Source organism: Phacochoerus africanus, chromosome 5 (genome assembly GCF_016906955.1).
Source record: "Phacochoerus africanus isolate WHEZ1 chromosome 5, ROS_Pafr_v1, whole genome shotgun sequence".
In the NCBI taxonomy this organism is placed as follows: domain Eukaryota; kingdom Metazoa; phylum Chordata; class Mammalia; order Artiodactyla; family Suidae; genus Phacochoerus; species Phacochoerus africanus.
In genome coordinates this window covers 110,894,671-110,916,174 of record NC_062548.1, presented here as the reverse complement: position 1 = coordinate 110,916,174, position 21,504 = coordinate 110,894,671, and the positions used below count along the sequence as shown (strand labels likewise).

The 21,504-nt window shown below is 40.2% G+C and overlaps 1 protein-coding gene across 12 annotated transcripts in view; it reads left to right on the top strand.

The window, feature by feature from the left end:
- The window catches only part of LTBP1 (latent transforming growth factor beta binding protein 1), a 420,392-nt gene that overhangs the window by 308,235 nt on the left and 90,653 nt on the right, over window positions 1–21,504 (top strand). For all 12 annotated transcript variants that reach the window (XM_047782305.1, XM_047782306.1, XM_047782304.1 and 9 more), the window contains 3 exons: window positions 8,876–8,998; window positions 15,976–16,098; window positions 19,317–19,439. In XM_047782305.1, coding sequence (XP_047638261.1) covers window positions 8,876–8,998; window positions 15,976–16,098; window positions 19,317–19,439 — 369 coding nt within the window. The remainder of the gene's footprint in view (window positions 1–8,875; window positions 8,999–15,975; window positions 16,099–19,316; window positions 19,440–21,504) is intronic.

Genomic DNA, 21,504 nt, shown 5'->3' with positions numbered 1-21,504 from the left:
CCATCTGGCTCTTTGTTCTATTAAGTGGTTTCATTAAGAATTAATTGTGAAGTTCCTGTTGTGGCACAGTGGTTAACGAATCCGACTAGGAACCGTGAGGTTGTGGGTTCGATCCCTGGCCTTGCTCAGTGGGTTGAGGATCCGGCGTTGCCGTGAGCTGTGGTGTAGGTTGCAAACTCAGCTCGGATCCCATGTTGCTGTGGCTCTGGTGTAGGCCGGCAGCTACAGCTCCATTAGACCCTTAGCCTGGGAACCTCCATATGCCATGGGAAGTGGCCCTAGAAAAGACAAAAAAAAAAAAAAAAGAAAAAAAAAGAATTAAGAATTGCCACTTTGACCCTTATATTCTTCAGGGATTTGATGCCAGTTACACTTTATGCTTTTTTCACTAAATAGTGGACTTGCTAAAACTGTTAATGGCCTCTTTGTATTCATGCCATGTAAACTGGATCTTACTGATTGATGCCTCTCCTTGATTTATAAATTAGAAACTTTTAGGGGGCAGAAACAGGTAAAAATGTTAGCAGGTGTTGTCTGGGGGATCACATTTTCTTCCTAGTATTTACTTTGGTGCATATGGTCCTTCATTCTCAATAGTTCATTGTCCACTTTCAGAATATCTATCCTTTAATGCTTTTTGGCAACTCGTGTTGGCTCTTCGGTTAATGTAGCTTCTTCTTTCAAGTTGCGGATCTTGGTGCTCTCTCGAGAGCCACTTTCATCATTTAACACTGTATTCCTTGGACCTCACATTCAGCCTGGATCTGTTGCCCACGCGATCCCCACCTCGAAGGACTATTTCATCACCCTGGGTTCTGGCCAGTCCCATCTGGCTGCTTTCAACCAGAACCGTACTTGGAGGAAGCCAGTGCATCAAGTTCCCAATTTGCAGGTTTGACTCATGAAGAACTGAACCAGCCTGATTCAGACCTGACTAGATCTGTCCACCAAAGGAAATTCTCTAATGTTTCGCTGTTTAAGGAACCTTCGGTAACTCTGATGGAAAGATCATACTGTCCTGAAATTAGGCAGATGTGAGCTCTGTGACGTCTCTGAAGCTAAGTTTCCATATCTGTAAAATAGGGCTTGCAATGCTTTCTTCACAGGGTTTATTGTCAGAATTAAATGTGACATAAAGTCCTTTGTAAAGTGTCTTACACAAGGTAGGACCTGAGAAATGTTATAATCCTTCTTCCCCAACCCCATTACCTCCATTTTATTTCCCTGGTCCTGAAATAGAAGAAATGCAATTGTAACTGATACCTGTCAAAGTAAATTATATGTCAGATTTCTATGGATAACTATCTTTGGCTTTCTTTAAACTCATATGGTTTTTAACTCTATGTCATATAGGAACTTCCTCTTATGAATTTAAGTCATCTTAATCTTACAGCTTTAACTTCTGAGCATTTTTGTTTTGCTGGAATGTACTTCTTGAGAATCATAGCCCTTCTCTACAGGGTCACTGATCATTCCTAGCAAGTGTTTCTGCATCTACAGTACTGCCAGCCCCATTTTTTTACTTTAATTCCTTTGCGCACCATCACAAGATACAATATTTATCACAGTAGATGTGCAGCTAGCCTTTTTTGAGTGTGCTTTATTGTCTTTTTTTACTCTTGATTCTGTGACAGACCATGTAACTTGGGAACACAAATTTCTGAGATTTTAATCAAAGTAATCTTTCTTTGTCAGCCCATAGTTAAGTTAATGATGACCTTTGACTCCCATTTGCGTTTTCTAAACATAGTAGGTCTTTGGCATTCAGTCTGCTTGATAACTAGTTAGCCACGGTCTCAACAGAAACCAGGTGCAGAAAACTTGCAGGGTAAACATGGAGAGCTCCTTTTTCTAGGACTTCCTTTCACCCTCGGGTTTCTTTTCAGATTTTTAAGACTCATTGTTAACCTTTATGGAATATATGAATATTCATAAACTTACATGAAATTAAAGACTTTTTTCCTACATTTATTCTTTTTTATGTAAGATGGCAGCAGAGCTCAAGATCTACCTTTTGTGGGTATTATAAAACATGCAAACATCAGCCTTATCCCTAGATTGTTATGTACTAAAGGAATCTTCTAATCAGTCAATAAGTGATTATTGAGCACCACTATGTGTCTGGTAGATGCCAGAGAAGATTTGAAGTTATAAAGAAGCAAAACGAAACAGAGTAGAATGGCAGTTGTAAGGGGCTGGGAGAATTGGGGACATGTTATGAAAGGATGTAAACTTGAAACTAGTAGATCAGCCCTGGAGATGGTAATGCACAGCTTAGCAATTGTAGTTAACAATACTGTATTATAAACCTCAAAGTTGCTAAGAGACTACTAGCTCTTAATCATTCTCACTGCAAAAGAAGTGATAATTGTATGACATGATAAAAGTGTTAGCTGATGCTACAGTGTTGATCATTTTGCAATGTGTATCAAAGCATCCCTTAAACTTGCACAATGTTATTTTTATTGAAGTATAGTTGATTTACAATATTATATTAGTTTCAGGTGACAACATAGTGACTCAGTATTTTTATAGATTATACTCCATTTGAAGTTTTTGCAAAAGAATGGCTCTATTTGCCTGTGCTGTAAAATATATTCTTGTTGCTTAACTTACATAATGTTATAATGTCAATTATATCTCAACGACGGAACAAAAAACTACTTTGAAGGCAAGAAGTAGGCTTGTGTGGGAAGACCTGTTACTGCAATGACAATTTCTCTTTATATAGTTTAAAATATACCTCTAGTAGAGGTATAGAAATTGATTCCCAAATAGGTGAACAGGCTTGTTCATGGTAATAACAAGCCTGTAATAAATGGCAGAGCTAGGGTATGATTCCACAACTTTTAGCTTCAAAGCTAGTATTGTTTTATATAATATTTCATATACTTCTCATGTACATTCAAGAAAATTAGAGCACAAAACAATATAATTAAGGTAATAAGGAAAATCAAAGTTCATAGAAAGGAGAGATCCAGGCGGGCTGGAATTGTCCTTTGCAAGCAGCTATAGTTATGGCACAGGGATCCTAGAGTCTGAGATGGCAGGCCTCCCCCATAGATAGCCCAGCTGAGTTTTGCTCAAAGACCAAATGTTCTTTTGGGAAAGGTGAGGTAGGAAGCCAATGATTTGGTGGGATTAGTAGATTGGTTTTCTGAGATCATCTTTGGATCTTGATCTGGGATGTACATAGCATTGGCTGTTTTCCAGTTCTGAAAAGCAGTGATGAGTCTTTGAGGAATGTATAACAGATTTTTGTAGGCAGCTCTGCTACTGCACCTTTTTAACTTGGTCAGAATTGATAGAAGAATGTGAGATCCTATGAATGTTCTATACCTCAAGTGCAGGTGAAGGGATTTCCTTGAACTGACCTAACGAGTATCTGTCTCTCATTTTGCCATGCCTGCTTTTCTGTCAAATATGTTCTCCCATCATCTTTATCATAAAGCCTGTGTGTGAAGAATAGTTGAGGGGTGGGGGTTCCTGTCGTGGCTCAGTGGTAAGGAACCCTGCTTAGCATCCATGAGGATGCAGATTTGATCCCTGGCCTCACTGAGTGGGTTAAGGATCCAGTGTTGCCATGAGCTGTGGTGTAGGTCACAGACACAGCTTGGATCTGGCGTTGCAGTGGCTGTAGCGTAGGCTGGCAGCTGCAGTTCCAATTTGACCCCTAGCTTGGGAACTTCCATATTCCACAGGTGCAGTCCTAAAAAAAAAAAAGAATAGTTGAAGGATAATGGAAGTAATGTTTGGGTGGGAGGAATTCTGTGTTTTCATGTAGCTATAGTGATACATGAAATAAGATGTTTTCTTCCCGTATCAAATGGTGCTCACTCACTGAAGGAATTCCTGCTCACTAAGGAATTAAATGAAGCTGAATGGCCTCAGAAAAATGGCTGGTTCGTTGTGTTGACAGATTCATCTCCTTGGAAGTAAAGAAAGCAATGCTGGTAAACTCTCACTCTGGACCCACTTCTGACCTAACTTGAAGAAGCTGTGAGGTGAAGTGGAGGGGGGCAACGTGGCCACAGCTGACTTGTGGGAAGGCAGCTGCTGGCTACTCTCGGAACCTTCGAGGTCCTGCCCACCAGGGAGGGGCTTCAGGCAGTCTAATGTGTTCCCAGGGTATTGGGAATGGAAATTTCAAAAGGGTTCCTGACCCAGATGAATTACATCTCAAGGCAATGAGAGAATTTGCAGGTGGGGTTGCTGGCCAGCTGGGAATCATCTTTGTGAAATTGTGGGGAATGGAAAGTTGCCAGGGAGCTAGAGAGAGTTTAATGTCCCCATTTCTCTCCAAAGAGGAAAGAAGGTGGAGTTCGGGAACTCATGACCACCGAACTTCATGTTGATCTTGATAAAGAACCGTAAACTACAGGATTCCAATGATGAGGTGAAACATTTTTTAAAGGATGTGATGATTATGAGAATTAGCCAGGGTTCTTTAAGGACAAATTAGGCCAGACTGTGCTGACTGCCTCTGCTGATAGGGTTATTAGAGGAGGAGATCAGGATATTCTATAGGCACAGGATTTCTAGTTTTCAACAAGGCATTTGTGAGAGTTTTTCAAGGTATTGTAGATGAGAAGGATCAATTTGGATTCAATGTTAGTATAGTGAGGTGGATTTAGCAACTTGTCCTATAGTCATAGCCACAGAGTACTGACCTGGCATTTTGTTAACTCCTGACAACTTCCTTATTGTGGCAGTTTTAATTCATGGAATGGCAAATGCAAAATTATGTCCCCAAAGTCCATTGGTAAGTTTTTTTTTTAATATGTAATCCATTTTTCCATGGATAGTTTCCCTTTTGTACAGATTATGGATATGCATGTAGGAATTTTGGTGATATGCCTTCAATAAGACCATAATCCTAGAATGAATTTTGAGCTCCGATATAGAAAACCAAGATGCAAGCAGCTCCCTCTGATTCAGGGGTTGGGGGCTGCTTGTGATGGGTGATGAATGGTAAGGTGGGTAGAGGTCACCTGCTTCCTATGGCATTGATCTTCCCAGGGGTTAGAAGTAAGGACTCTGGGAATCTGACCCTTTGTCAGTACCACTCAGGGCCCCTCAAGTTGGTATCCTTGACTACAGTGAAGAACACTGGAAACCACTGGAAGTTTTTACACCAGAGAAGTAACATCATTGGTCAGATTTGTATTTTAGAAAGATTGCTCTGGCTGCAAGCTGGACAATGGATTTGATAGGGCAAATCTCTAAATAGAGAACTTAAAAGATGATGCCAGTAACCCGTGTGAGAGAGATTGGTAGTGGCAGGAAGGAAGTAAAGTTGGGTGTATTTGAGAGGCATTTGGTAAGTAGAATTCATGTCATTTGGTAGTACACAGTGTGAGGAAAGAAGGAGAGTAAGGAATCTGGAAAGATGACCACATGTTTCTGACCTGGGCCTTTGAGGGGGTAGAGGTACCCTGTATTGACATGGGACACAGCATAAAGAGAAGGCAGGAGAAAGATTCATTTTGGCCATGAAGACTCATAGGTGCCTGTGGGACATCAAGTAGAGATATCCCAGGGGACTAACAAACAAGGTGTGGGGATCAGCAGTTAAGGAGAGAGCTCTGACTCAAGATACAACATTGAATTTCATTTCTTTTCATCCACCAAGTGAGGCCCCCACTCAAGAATCTTCATGCTATACAGAGATTCTTTTTTTTTTAAATTGTGATGTAATTGAGAAATAGCATTATATTTCAGATGTGCAAAATGATTCAGTATTTGTATACCTTGCAAAATGTTCATCCGTCACCGTACATAGTTAAAATTTTTTTTTTCTTGTGAGAAGGACTTTTAAGATCTATAGTCGACCCTTGAACAATGCTGGTGTTGGGGCACTAGCCTTCTGTACTGCCGAAAATCCACATATAACTTACAGTCAGCCCTCTGCATCCACAGTTCCTCCCAGTTGCAGGTTGTCTAGTACTGTAGTATTTTCTATTGAAAAAAACCCATGTATAAATAGACCCATACGGTTCAAGCCCATATTCTTCAAGGGCAACTTTCAAATATGCAACACATTATTATTAACTATACTGTACTTAACATCCCTGTCAATTATTTCTTTCTTTTCTTTCCTTTTTTTTTCTTTTTTTTTCTTTTTTTGTCTTTTTACGTTTTCTAGGGCTGCTCCTGCGGCATATGGAGGTTCCCAGGTCAGGGTTCTAATGGAGCTGTAGCCACCGGCCTACACCAGAGCCACTGCAATGCGGGATCTGAGCCGCATCTGCAATCTACACCACAGCTCACAGCAACGCCAGATCCTTAACCCATTGAGCAAGGCAAGGGACGGAACCCGCAACCTCATGATTCCTAGTTGGATTTGTTAACCACTGCATCACAACGGGAACTCCAATTATTTCTTTTATAGCTGGAAGTTTGTACCTTTTGATTCTATATGGAGGTTCTTTATCGATAATTTTACTATATAGTTATTTCCTTAAGAGCATACGTGCCTCTAAGCCATGTGCTTATTCATTCCACACTGTTCTATCTATAGGATTCAGGTTCCGTGCAGTTATGACTGTAGTAAGTAAAGAATAAACACATCAGACTCTTCTACATATTTCAAGGCATTCTGCTTCATCATTAATCATGGTAGTAGCCTGGCAAAATAGAAGTTTTATTAGTATCTCATGAATGGTAATCTACAATGTCTTTTCATTTACTTGAAGAGAAAATATGGCCTTAGAAATTAATGTTGTCACATTCTGCAGTCCTATAAATCACATACTCTGGTGCATGAACAATTAAGAGAGAGCAATTCATACATTTTTCAATGTGTTAACATTTTTGAAACCAAACTAGATCCTAGACATGACATTTTCACATTGCTGTTGGAATTTCCATACCTAATGTCTAGGCTCATTTTGTCCCATTATTTACTTTGGCTCCAATGTTTGGCTTCTTCTCTCAAGTAGTTTGCTTTCAATGTTTACAAAAGAGGACTCCCACAACCAAGGAAAGGGTGGATAAGGAATCCGTCTGGAAGTGCTGTTTTTGTTGTCCTGGAGTAGGGTCATTTTATCATAAATAGTGATTTTGTGAAGGTGAGGTAGAACACCAAGGCAGAATTAATCCCTTGGCTGTTTTCACTGTACGTATGGTGTACACACACGTGTGCACACACAAGATCCCCCTGTGCCTTGTTTTGGTTATACTCTGTTTCCAGATTCCATTGCAGGAAAGATGGAGTACAGTTTTAATGAGATGCAATGCTAATGAGTGATTGCTGACCTACAATTAGGTCTCTGTTAATATGTTCATGTTTCTCTGCTAAGAGATGGAAAGCTGTATTGCTTTTGTGGTGTGCATTGTGAAATGAAATGGATGCAGTCAAGAGCCCTTCCCTCTTATTATTTGTCTGCCTTATGTATGAAATATTTTGCTTAAATTCTAAACTACTGTAAAATTAAGCCTAAATTGTGAAACTGTGTATATTTTTGGCACTTTGTAGTTGAGGTTTTTCCTCTTTAAGTTTTTGACTATGTGTTACATTCTATGGTAAAATACAGTGGGCTTACACAGAACTCAAGTGTTTTTTTTTTTTTAATTTATGATATTCTAGTAGGAGCTTATTGAATATTAGATGTAATCAGTGAACGCTTAGATGTTGATTATTGATATTGATATAAATGCTGGTTCAGCAAACAATAAAAACAAAGTTGTACTCTCTCCCTGTAATTGTTTCTATTAGACTTAATTTTGTCTCCTACCGAACCTTACAGGCAAGTTAAAAGGATAATTTTTGGAGTTAGGCTGATTGGATTCAAACCTGAGCTATCAGTTTTTAACCAGGTGGCCTTGGACAAGCTTTAAACTTCTCTAAATCTCAGCTCCTTCCTCTGTGAAGGGGTAGCCCATATAAATTTTGTCAGCATTAAATGACAGGATGTATGTAAAGCCTTCAGTGCCTTCTTACAGTAAGTGCTTGATAGAGATAAGCTGTATTATTTTATCTGCCCCTTCAGTCTATACCCCACCTTCAAACTAGCCAGTAGGCTCATGTCCCCTAGCTTGGTTTTTTTTTGTTTGTTTAACACTGATTCAATACCACCTTAGAACGTTTTACCAAATTTTTTTCCCATTTTCTTTTCTTTTTTTTTTTTTTGGTTTTTGTTTTGTTTTGTTGTTGTTGCTGCTGTTTGCTTTTTAGGGCCACACCCACAGCATATGGAGGTTCCCAGGCTAGGGGTCTAATCAGAGCTGTAACTGTCAGCCTAGGCCACAACCACACAATGCCAGATCCAAGCCACGTCTGTGACCTATACCACAGCTCATGGCAATGCTGGATCCTTAACCCACTGAGTGAGGCCGGGGATCAAACCTGAAACCTCATGGTTCCTAGTTGGATTTGTTTCCTCTGCACCACAACGGGAACTCCTCCATTTTTCCCCATTTTCTGTTAAAAATTTTCATGTGGTCTCTGGGTCATGAGTCTTATCTGTTGCTTCAGTGAACCCTCACATTATACTGAAATTTCTCAGTTCCACACATCTGTGATTCTTTGGAATATTTTGTTTTGCAGGGGATGTTGCTCTAAAACTGCCCTCTCTTCCTCCATCCCCTCTAAACAAGCCTTCCATTGAATTATTCATAGAGCATGTTTGGTTCCTTTTTTGAGTTACTTTGCAGAAAGTAAATTAAACCACAGAACCATCCTACATGCACATATCATACTAGAGAGTCTTTTCCTTCTAATCGCTAATTTGAAAACATATCTTAAAGAATCTGTCCCTGTTTTGAAGATCTGCTGTGTCCATTTCTAACCAAAATCAACTTTATTCATGTTTATCTATTTTTTCTCTCTTTGTCTTTTTTTTTTTTCCCTTTTCATTATGCAACTTTCTTCAAGATGTGGACGAATGCCTGGAACCAAAGATCTGTACAAATGGTACTTGTTCCAACCTGGAAGGATCCTACATGTGCTCATGCCACAAGGGCTACACCCCAACTCCGGACCACAAGCACTGTAAAGGTAAACACTGGGATCAGATTTCTCATTTTCCTTTGAACTGCATTTGAAAACATATTAGAGTAACTAGCCTTAGAAAAGGCAAGGATGCTACCTGTCATTTATTTTGATTGAGCGACTTTGAGCACATTCTGATTGGCATCTTTGAAAGTGACTCCTCTTGGTGGTCACTGTCTGTTTATGTAAAGAAAAACAGTGTATTTTTAGGGAACGTCTATAAACCATAGGTTCATTTCATTTTTTTCTAGTTAGAAAAACAATACCCACAGTTGTACACAGTTGGAAATATACTAAAATTATACACAGTTGGGAATATACTAAAATTATTGAATTGTACACGTTAATTTTTTTCCTTTTATGCGCACACATGTGGGAACTTCGAATTGTACACTTTAAATAGATGAATTGTGGAAGTTCCTGTTGTGACTCAGCAGGTTAAGAACTCAACTAGTATCCATGGGGATGTGGGTTCAATCCCTGGCCTCACTCAGTGGGTTAAGGATTCGGTGTTGCCACAAGCTGTGCTGTAGTTCACAGATGAAGCTCAGATGTGGTGTGGCTATGGCTGTGGCGCAGACCATCAGCTGTAGCTCCAATCAAACCCCTAGCCAGGGAACTTCCATATGCCATGGGTGTGGTCCTAAAAAGAAAAACATACACATACACAAACATACAAAATAGATGAATTTTGTGGTGTGTAAATTATATTGCAATAAACTTGCTATTAAAAGGCATGCATTTATTATAGAAAATGTAGCCAACACACGTAAAGAAGATAAAGCAATAATCTCTGAACTTCATTTGAAGATATTCGTGTCTCATGGATATTTTATGTCATTAAGATTATTTTCTGTGTACAGTTTTCCATCTTGCTTTTTGTCATTTAATGACATATCGTGAGCATTTTACATTTCATTAATAACTCTTTTCAAACTGTCTCAAGCAAAGTAGATCAGCCAGTGTATTGATTAATTTACTATTGCCCTAGGGAAGCAGTATATACCCTACTCTTGACCTCTAAGCGTTGACGCCTCTTCTACTGGCAGTGGCGAATTGGCAGGCATCTGAATTTGGTGCCTTACTCCCTTCATACAGCAGAATATGAGCCACTCCCAGCAGAGCATATGAAGTAGGCACATTTCCCTTTTCTCCTGGTCCTTTGCTGCATCCACAGCTTTAAGCCAGGCATCTCTTCAGAAAAAGTTAAAAATGAGAATCTTTTGAAAGGTATTATTTCTTCCTCATACCCACAGCTAATGGTGGATAAAAGTCTTAGTGCTCCAAGTCATTGCTAATATTTATTTGATTTCTCTCTTGTTATGTTATCTTCTCTTCCCATATCTTGTCATGTTATCTTCTCTTCCCAGTCTGCCTGCTTCTTTTCATCTGCCCCCACTTTCTAGCCCAGACTTGTCACCACTGCTTTCTTCAATTTACATTCTCTAACATGTCCAAATTGATGTCACGACTACCCTACTTGTGCTTATTTTGACCCATGTCCTTGCTCAAGATTATCCTGCCCTGCACACCCATCTTCATCCTCATTACTGGCCTGAATCCTGGCTCTTCCGGTGATTCACTATACAACCTTGGATAAATAATTTCAGATTTCCAGATCTCATGTCATCCCTGAAATTCAGGGATTGGACTGTCCAGAGAGAAACTGCCCAGAGTAAACATGTGTTGAATGAATGACTCATTACCACCATCTTTCTCTTGGCATCACCATCCCAGCTGAGCCTGCTCCTCTCTAGAACATCTCCCTACCATGCCAGAGTTCACTCCATCAGGTGATGCTGCCTCTGGGAACACTCATATCTGCCAGTCTCCAGGGCATTCCACTAGGCTGCTACAGAACCTTCTACTCGTGCTTCCCTTCCTTCCTCTCAAATACATAAAGGAACCAGCACATTCCAGGCACTGCATATGTTACTGAGAGGCTGTAATCTCTCAAAGGACTATTATTCATTGGAAGAGATGCAAACCTGCAACAGATCATTATAGATAATAAAGTACCAAAAAAAAATCCCCCCCACCAAAATATGGGAGTTCTTGTTGTGGCTCAGTGGATTAAGAACCTGACTAGTATCCATGAGGATGTGGGTTCTATCCCAGTGCCTCGCTCAGTGCTACAGTCTTTGGAGTAGGTTGCAGATGTGGCTTGGATCTGGCATTGCTGTGGCTGTGGCAGGGCTGTTGGCTATGGCTCTGATTCATCCCCTAGCCTGGGAACTTCCATATGCTGCAGGTGCAGCTCTAAAAAGAAAAATAAATCAATAAAACAAACAAACAAATGTACATATGTAGATAACCGAGTGAGGAAGATTAAATCATCAGTGATATCATGCGTTCCTGACATTATGCAAGGACCAGGGTGCTTTACCTCTGTGCTCTTCTTTCCTAAAATCCCATAACCCCAGCCTTAATCACAAGGAAAAACATCACACAAGTCCAAACTGGGAACATTCTGTGGGATTCTGGCCCACATCTTCAAGACAATGAAGGTTGTTAAGACAAGGAAATATGGACGGGGGAGAAGAGACAGCTGAGTATTGAATACAACGTGGTCCCCTGGATTGGATCCTGGAATAGAAAGAGGACCTGAATGGAAAAACTGGTGAAATCCAAATAAGTGTGGAGTTTAGTTTTGGGTGTTTTATTTATTTATTTTTTTTAGTGTTGGTTTTTTAAAGGCCATATACCAGGTTCTAGCTCAGATACTGAGAAGCTGTGTGAGCTTGGATATGTTCTCATTCTGCTAAGCCTTACTTGCTCATCTTCCAGGAGGTAGCAATAAAGGTACCTACAAGGGTTGATGTGAGGATTGCATGAGATAATATAAGATACTGAGACATCAGAGAAGTATGGGGATGATACATGGAGAATATGATCAGGCAGGGGCAGAGCATGATATTTTGTGGTCGATGTTCTTATTCACCAAGTAATAGTCATGTCCAAAGTTCTGTTGAAGCCAAGAGGTATGTGACTAATTCTGCGTGCATGCTTCTGAGAAGGCTTCACAAAGGTGTTGCTCTTTGAACTTGGTCTTAAAATATTGACTACAGAGGGGAGGAAAATCTTGGCAGGCAGAGAAAGCAGCATGTACCAAGCTTGCAGGTGGGAAAAGGCTGTTATCTCCACTTGCCATTTGACCTTCCCCTTCACTCAGGTTCTGCTGGGCTCTTCCCTTTACAGTCTGGGGTGGGTTCAGGCAAGATATTTATCTCCTACTTCAAAAATGTATATATGCGCTAGTTGTTTTCCTTCCTTCCCAATCAGAGCCCTTCCTTTTTACAATAATAAACAAGGATGTTTAACATCCTTTTTCTTTAATGATTTCATAATCTTTCCCAAATGACATGAGCTCACAAAAGTCAAGTTCCACCCAGATCTGAAGTCTCTTCTTCAGTATTGCTATAACTCTGCTAGTTTCACCTTGTCGATAGTCCTAAATATTGACTGTATCTTACCTCACCAATGTACTGACAGCTTTTTGCAGGTGGTAAACACATTCTCTAATGCATTAATTCATTACTGGTTTGTATCTTTTTGTATTTGTCTCTGTCTCTCTTTGTATGTTTTAGTGCTATATGTCCTAAAGTTATAACACCTAGAGGTAGTCTCTATTTTTTAATCTGAGCAGGAATTGTCATAGTAATATGTGCTAAAAAGTCCCTTAAAGAAATACTTTTCAGGAGTTCCCTGGTGGCCCAGTGGGTTAAGGATCTGGTGTTGTCACCGCTGTGGCTCAGGTCACTGTTATTGTTGCATAGGTTTGATCCCTGGCCTGGGAATTTCCATGTGCCACAGGTGCAGCCAAAAAAAATTAATTAAAAATTAAAGAAAAAAGTACTTTCCATGACAAATAATATTTTCTATTCATCTCTTGGCACAAGAGAGAAAAGACATTTGTCCTCCATGCCTGTTTTATTAGAAAATGTTCATTGGTCATAGGAATTTTTTTCCTCATCAGAGAAGGAAAATGCTTTTTTTGATGGGTAGAATTGCCCTGCCTCTGTTCCCCTTGGTCCTTTGAAAGACCCAAAGATCACCTTGTTCAAGATAACGGAGTTGCCTTGAGTTATTCCAAATGTGTGTATCATTACTTGCGATGAATTACTTCTGACAGTCTTCCCAACGTAAATGAGTAACTTATGCAAGAAGTCTGGCATATCCTGACAGTGCTTGGAATGGAGAGTATATTCTTGCAGACATCTTCACATGGGAGTGCTTAATTTGTCGTCTTCTTTGAGAAAGTCAAAAAGAGGCCAAAGCACTAAAAATGCTGTCAGACATTAGGTTGAGCTCCATCCAGCTCCATGAGCTCTTGTTGGTCTTCAGTCCTTGAAGTGACATCTCATATATTTTATAGGATGTGCTGAAAGCAAGCATGGTGTGGGCTCTTCTTTGCTGTCAGCCACTCAGAAAGCTGGTAGACTGAGAGCATTGAAAAGGTGTAAAATCATTTGTAAGACACAATTCTTACTTAATTTCTCTACTGGTAGTCGACAGCTGGCAGCCAGGACTTTACTGATCCCTTTTATATGTAATTAAAAGGGATCAATTTCACAATAAGTGAAACAAAATTTTCTAGTAAACTACAATAATTTGTATAAGAAATTAAATAAGAAACAAATTCCTGAACTCCAGTTACATTAATAGTTAATGTGAACTTTTTCAAGAAACATGAGATAACCTGACACCTGGCTTGTATCAGGATAACATTTAAAATGTTAATGCCTTGGAGTTCCTGTCGTGGTTCAGTGGTTAATGAATCTGACTAGGAACCATGAGGTTGCATGTTCAATCCCTGGCCTCACTTAGTGGGTTAAGGATCTGGTGTTGCCATGAGCTGTGGTGTAGGCTGAAGACGCGGCTGGGATCCTGTGTTGCTGTGGCTCTGGTGTAGGCTGGTGGCTACAGCTCCGATTGGACCTCTAGCCTGGGAACCTCCATGTGCTGCAGGTGCTGCCCTAGAAAAGACAAAAAGACTATATATATATATATATATATATATATATATATATATATCAATGCCTCATGAGAAATTAAGAAAAGCAACTTTGCTCAGGACAGAGGTAATTGTCAGTAATACTTTAGAGGAAGGACTGTGCAGTTAATTGAATTCTCCTGGCAAAAACCTTTAGATACATTTTATTTTATTTTATTTTATTTTACTTTATTTTATTTTATGTATTTTTAGGGCTGCACCCACAGCATATGGAAGTTCCCAGGCTAGGGGTCGTGTCAGAGCTACAGCTGCTGGCCTATGCCACAACTACATAGAACAAGCAACACCAGATCCCAGCCACGTCTTCGACCTACACCATAGCTCACAGCAACGCCAGATCCTTAACCCACTGAGTGAGGCCAGGGATGGAACCCACATTCTCATGGATACTCGTCAGATTCTTGAACCGCTGAGCCACGACGGGAATTCCAGCTCTGTTCTTTTTAGATTTAGGGCTCCTTTCTCCCACTCTGAGTACAGCACTGGTGTGTTTTCATCCGGTAGCTCCACTAATCCTCCTATGCCCGTAGTGTAGGTGGTGAAGCTTAGTCCTACCGTATTTAATAGTATTAAACTCTTATAAACCGAATAATTATTCAGCAGAACATTCTGAGGCCATATCTGGAGACAAGGAAGACAGAATTACCTCCTTAGGTCTGACCAACCTCCAGGCCAAACCAAAGCATTTAGGAAACAAGTACGGCTTCTACCCCATTGAAGTTATTGATGAGGCCCATTTTTTCTTCATTGGTGTAAATTCATATCCAGGACTGGAGTGCTTGTGAAGAATTATGTACTTTCTCAGTCAGTAGCTTCATGTTTATTCAAAGCATTTTAAAAACTCCTCACTCACCACTTTCTCTTTTGACATTCCAGCAGCTATCATCAAAATAGAACCGTTTCTCTTGGCTTTCCTTGTTCCTTGGAAAATTGAGCTCAGGGTCCTTTCACACCACCATGTGACCTTATATTTTTCCAGCTTCTTCTAAGTACTTCAGAAATACCTGTTTCCCTTCATGACTGCCTCCGTTATGGGTTTTTGTTTGTTTTGTTTTGTTCTGAATCTTAGTAGCATTTTTAATTCTGCCTTCTTTTTTTTAATTTATATTTATTTATTTATTCATTTTTGGCCGTGCCCATGGCATGTGGAAGTTCCTGGGTCAGGGATTGAACCCATGCTGCCGCAGTGACCTGAGCCACAGCGGCGATAACATCGGTTCCTTAACCCACTGAGCCACTAAAGTACTCCCAACTCTGCCTTCTTTCATGAAACTCTCCAGGTCTGCACACTGCCACATGGCCATAATTTTGTGCATGAGATTATTATTTTTTTCAATTATTTATTTATTTATTTTGTCTTTGTGCCTTTTCTAGGGCCACTCCTGTGGCATATGGAGGTTCCCAGGCTAGGGGTTGAATTGGAGCTGTAGTCGCTAGCCTACACCTCCAAAGCCACAGCAACACGGGATCTGAGCCACGTCTGCGACCTCCACCACAGCTCATGGCAATGCTGGATCCTTAACCCACTGAGCGAGGCCAGGGATCGAACCCACAACCTCATGATTCCTAGTCGGATTCATTAACCACTGAGCCACGAGAACTCCGAGATTATTTTTTAAACTCTCAAATATTTCTTGTTGTGTTTGTTCTATATCCAAAGTATGAGAGAGATGACAGAGGGCTTGATGTTGTATTAAAAGCAGCTTTGACTGGATCATAAATTTATCGTCATGTCTTAAAAGGCCAGCCTGGAAATGAAAGGCTTTGAGGGCAGTAGCTTGGTTTTTGTTCTTAAACTTAAGCTCAGCAGTTCCCTGATAGCTCAGCAGGTTAAGGATCTGGCCTTATTACTGCTGTGGCACAGACAGGTTCAGTCCCTCATGCCACAGGTGCAGCCCCCAAAAGTAAAGAAGTAGGTGTTTAGATATAAGACCTAAGGTAACACAACTGTCATTGTTTGTGTTTACAGATATTGACGAATGTCAGCAAGGGAATCTATGCATGAATGGGCAGTGCAAAAATACCCACGGCTCCTTCAGGTGTACTTGTGGGCAGGGCTACCAGCTGTCAGCAGCAAGAGACCAGTGTGAAGGTAGGAGTGTGGCTCCGTGAACTTCTATGATTTCCGTTTCAGGCACCTGGCCTGAAAACTTGTGCACTTAATAAAGTACATGTGTTTCTGAGAAACTATCTAGATAATTGCTTTATTGTGTCAGAAAGCAGAGGACTTAACACCGTCAATAAAACAGGATCGCAAAAGGCTAAATTTGAAAAATACAATAATAGGGATCTGGGGCTGGGCATTAATAATGGGAAGAGAAACAGTTGCCCTCTGTGTGATTTCTTACTTGTGGAAAACCAATTCTATTAACATCATTTAAAAATATCACATAATAGGATTTCAGTAGTTAGAAGGTCATTATATTAGCCTGGTATTAGGCCGGGGAATATTAATGACCTAGTTGGGTACATTTTAAAATTTTATTTAAAATAGCTTTAAAACTTTTTTTCCTGAGCTAGGGGTCGAGCCACAGCCACTGTAGAAGCAACGCCAAGTAGTTATGTTGTGAGCCGCAGAGGATCCTGCTTTGTAGCACTGGGAACTCTGTCTAGTCACTTATGATGGAACATATAATGTAAGAAAAAAGAATGTATACATGTAAGTGTAACTGGGTCACCATGCTGTACAGTAGAAAAAAATATATATATATATAAATAAATGATAAAATTTTTTTCCTTTAAAAAAAAAGTATCACTAACGAAGACTTTTCAGGAAGACTGAAATCCCCTTATACTCAGGAATAAAGTGAGTATATACTCATGCAATATGTCCTGTTCTTCAGGTGATTGTGAGGATTTTGGGCCTTGCTGGGCTTGACCTTAGACTTAAAAAACATGTATATATTTTTCATTGAGCTTCACACAGAATTACAGTTGACCCTTGAACAACTGTGTCTAGTCGCTTATGATGGAGCATGAATTACCTGAGGCCATTTATATGCAGATTTTTTTCCAGTAAATACTTAGTAGAATGCTACACGTTCTGTGGTGATGTGGAGGACTGGCTGTCAAGTTATATGCAGATTTTTGACTGCATGGTACCATAACCCTTGAGTTGTTTGAGTATCAACTGTACTTCACTTCCAATAAGCATGTGCTTCCTGTGTTTGAAGAGACTTGTGACAAGCACAAGTGCCCAGCGTTCTTGAAAAGAAATGTCATTTATTTAGGAGGGGGAGAGAGTGGGGTGGAATGGGAATTTGGGGTTAATAGATGCAAACTGTTGCCTTTGGAATGGATAAGCAATGAGATTCTGCTGTGTAGCACTGGGAACTATGTCTAGTCACTTATGATGGGGCATGATGATGTGAGAAAATAGAATGTATACATGTATGTGTGACTGGGTCCCCTTGCTGAACAGTAGAAAATTGACAGAACACTGTAAACCAGCTATAATGGAAAAAAATAAAAATCATTATAAAATTAAAAAAATTTTAATTGAAAAGAAGAACAGAGTGCACACTGCACACAATCAGTTGTTTTATTATAAGGAAACAAATCCTATCCACGTCTATATGTAAACTTCAAATATTTAATGGACAAAAAAGATCTCCTGAGGTAATGTTAGAAAGAGATAATATATGATGGAACTACAAAGTACTACCATAACTGAATCACTTTGTTGTACAGCAGAAGCTATCACAGCCTAGTAAATCAACTATACTTCAATAAAACTTTTAAAAAATGAAAAAAAAAGAGATAATATGTGATGGCACTGCAAAGGGAAATATCAGTATTATCATAACCTTCAATGATCACTTTCTAGAATGTAGAAAGTCACTATAGTACCTAGTTGAGAGGCAGAGAAGGATAGAACACACATAAACACACTCATGTGCACAGATAAAAGAAGTAATTTGTTCTAGTAATTTGTTAAATAATTTGTCCCCGTCAAAACTTTCATACATTATCTTACTATTCATGACCTTTACAAATGAATGTATCATAAAAGATCCACACGTAGTATAATGAGGCTACTATGTCCATAGTTCTTTCTTTTGAAGAGTTTGTGATATTACTGCCAGAGGTGAGCCAGACACGTACGAATCACCCACCAGGTTAGCAGTTTTTTAGGTGCTCAATGCCCTAATAAGCAGAATGCTGCTGTAAGCAGAGTCAGGTGCAGGGTCCCTGCAGAAACTGATGTTTGTGTTAACTCTTGTAGAATCGTGTTGCCAGAAGTAGATACAGATACTAAAATGTGATGAAGTCTGTCAGCAAACAGCATGAACTAAGTACCTGCTCACTGTTAAGGCACTAGGTCATCTAAGGAGTGATAGGGATGTGGTACATAGTCCCTGCCTCAGGACGCTCAACATCTAATGATGAAAGTAAATCACAGAATACATGCAGTCTGTTATTGCGCCTTTTATGAGTGGATATGATGCAGACATGTGTGTGCGCCTGAGCGCAGGATTGTGGATACAGAACAGATCATCTCTAAGTCAAGGAAGAGAGATTCAGACCCATGTAGGTATCAAATGGGCCCAGAGGAGGGAAGGGCCATAGATTTGCCCAGAAAATCATTGAGAGAGGGAGAGCATGGAAGCCTGATTGCTAAGGGACTAAGGGGTAAATACTAAAAAAGAGTTGGAGGCATTTGTGCCATGCCATTTTTGGTTCAGAGGTCAGCAAACTTCTGTAAAAGACCAGATAGTATGTGAATGTGTGGTGCTATTTTCCAATAAAACTTTATTTACAGTAATAGTCAGTGGGCTGTAGCTTGCTGATCCCTGCTTTAGACTGTCTATCACAGTCCTTAGTGCTTGTAAACTCAGAGTATTATAGTTGAATTTATAGAAGGAATTCCAAGAAGCTTCATTGAAGTTGACAGATCACAGCAAAGTATTTGCCCCTCATCAGTGACTAGTGGCGTTAATATATACAGATTCCTAACTCATTAGTTAAAACTTTTAAGTTCATCTGTATTTTCCTTACTGGGATATTAACAACTGACTTTTTACTAGAGGTCAGTTTGAGTGACATGATGAAAATTCTAAATTAATTATAAACCAGGAGTTCCCTGGTGGCTCAGCAGGTTAAGGATCTGGCATTGTCACTGCTGTGGCTTTGGTTGCTTCTGTGGGTGTGGGTTCAATCCCTGGCCTGGGAACTTCTGTGTGCCATGGGCATGGCCAAAAAATAAATACTTAAAAAAAAACAGATAATGTATAGATTTCCTTCATGTAATGATTAAAAATCACTTTTAAAGCACCACTTCTAAGTTTCTTTTCATTCTCTTGCTCATAGATATCGATGAATGCCAGCACCGTCATCTCTGCAGTAATGGGCAATGCAGAAACACAGAGGGCTCCTTCCGCTGTGTCTGTGACCATGGTTACAGAGCATCCGCCCTTGGAGATCACTGTGAAGGTGAGAATTGCTCTTGGTTGCAGTCCTAAAATGCCAGAGTCAGGCTCAGGGAAATCTGGACACTATCCTGGCCTTTGTCCCCAACCCCATACTTTTGACTTAGCAGTTGAGGACTTTAGGTTCCTGCAAGATATCTTCCCTGTGGTCACAGAAATAATGCAGAAAAGTATGTAGATTCCAGGTTTTCCTTGCATTGCTCAGAGCAGTTTTTTAGAAAAATTGTGCCAGCTAACCAAGTTAAGGATCAATTCAGCTTCTCTCAGCTGTGGATGGTTTATCCCAGTGTAGTTCTGTATAACATCCATTTGGATGCAGGACTGGCAATGTTCCAAGTAAGTGAAGACAAGTTGATTTTCCAAATAACTGTAAAGTTTTTCAGAGCCAGGCTTTATTTCACTTTTGCACTTTTTGCATAAAATGTTTTCCATGTGGACAGCAGTATGAATCATTAACCACTTTTACTACCTGCCTTGGCTCCGAACCCCTCTCAGGTGCTTAGAGCTGCTGAGCCCGCCTGTCACCAGCCCATCGCTTGGGAATTCTCTGTGTTCACTGTCCACCCAAGTAACCGTGTTTTTCTCCAACTCCTCTGCTGATTGGCTGCATTAGACCCTCTAAGTCATAAAACTAGAAAGGTGAACGTGGCAGGGTTTGTCTCACACGCCGAGTTAGTTTCTGCGTCAGAGTCGGGACCACTCCTTTGATAGGAGAGAATGAGCTTTTTAGTGGCTGGCTCTGTGGCACATACTTCAAGGGCCCCAGACACTTTTTGACTGATCAGTCCAATTGGTTGGGAAAGACCCAATGTACCATATAGCCTCCTTCTCTTCTGACCAGAGAACTTGGCACAAGCAGACATAACCCACCCAGCGAGCAATTGGGAAAGTTTCAGAGGCATTAAAATGTACATTATAGTTGAATCCGTGACTCATCTTCTAGGATTTTATCCTCAGGTAATAAGGGTTAAAAACACTAGTGAAAACTTCTAATGAAAAAAATAATAAAATAAAAGTTGTAATCAACATATCTATTGAAAAATAGGAAAATGATCAAACAGGTGATCAAGCTAAATGATAATCATTGATTGTCTGAAAATTGTGGATGGGGAGCTCTACAATATGTGTAAAGTATTAATAATTCAATAAGTGGCACTCCAAGGCGGGAGAGGCAGTCATGTTACTGGGAGCCAGCTGAGGAAGAATCTGTTCCAGAAGTAAGTAGGTGGCAGGGCACTAAGCCACTGAAAACCTACCCTGACCACCAGCATGTCTTCTGCCCTAATTCTTGGCCCAGCCAAGAGGGTGACAAGGCCATCGATTAGGTCTTAGGTGGTAGGTGTGTATTATAAGGCATGTTCCTCTATTTTGGCTGTTTTAATGTGTAAACATTTCACCAGAAGTCCAATATTTTTATTCTAAAACCATCCACTGCATGAAAAGCCAAATAAACGCTTTTTACCCAGCTTGCTTGTCATTATTAATAAGTTCCATAAGAAAGTGTCATCTCAAGTATATAATCATACCCTTCTTCTCTTTAAGTCAGGGCTGATTTCCCTAGTGTCCCAGGTTATAAATAGGACTGAAGTCTGTTCAATTAATTCAGCGCTCCCTTTGAAATTCTATTAGCACTTCAGCCTGCTAATTCCAACTAGGACTGTTTCTCGTCCTCCCCAGTCATATTTGGTTGTAATGAACTGAGCTGTGACTGTCCACATGCCTCTCACAGCTGTGGGAGGAAGAGCCATCTTTCTCATTGGCATTTCTATTTGCATGTGTAATTTTCCTCTAATAACTCTGGCAGAGACCTTGTTTTCTTACAGTGTTACCCTGCCACCCTGCTGGCCTTCTTGTAGAGTCAGAATCCCAAGTGTTGTGATGATTTCTGTGTCTACTTATTCCACCATACTCGGAGCCACTCAGTTTATGATGCTGGGTGGCCTCAATTGTCTTGGTTATTAGAGGTTTTGGCATCTCAGCCTGCAGAGATTCCACCTCTGACTTGTTTCCCTCCAGGCACCATCTCTGCTTCTGTGCCTACGTTGGCACCTTCCTCAGCCCCTTACTCG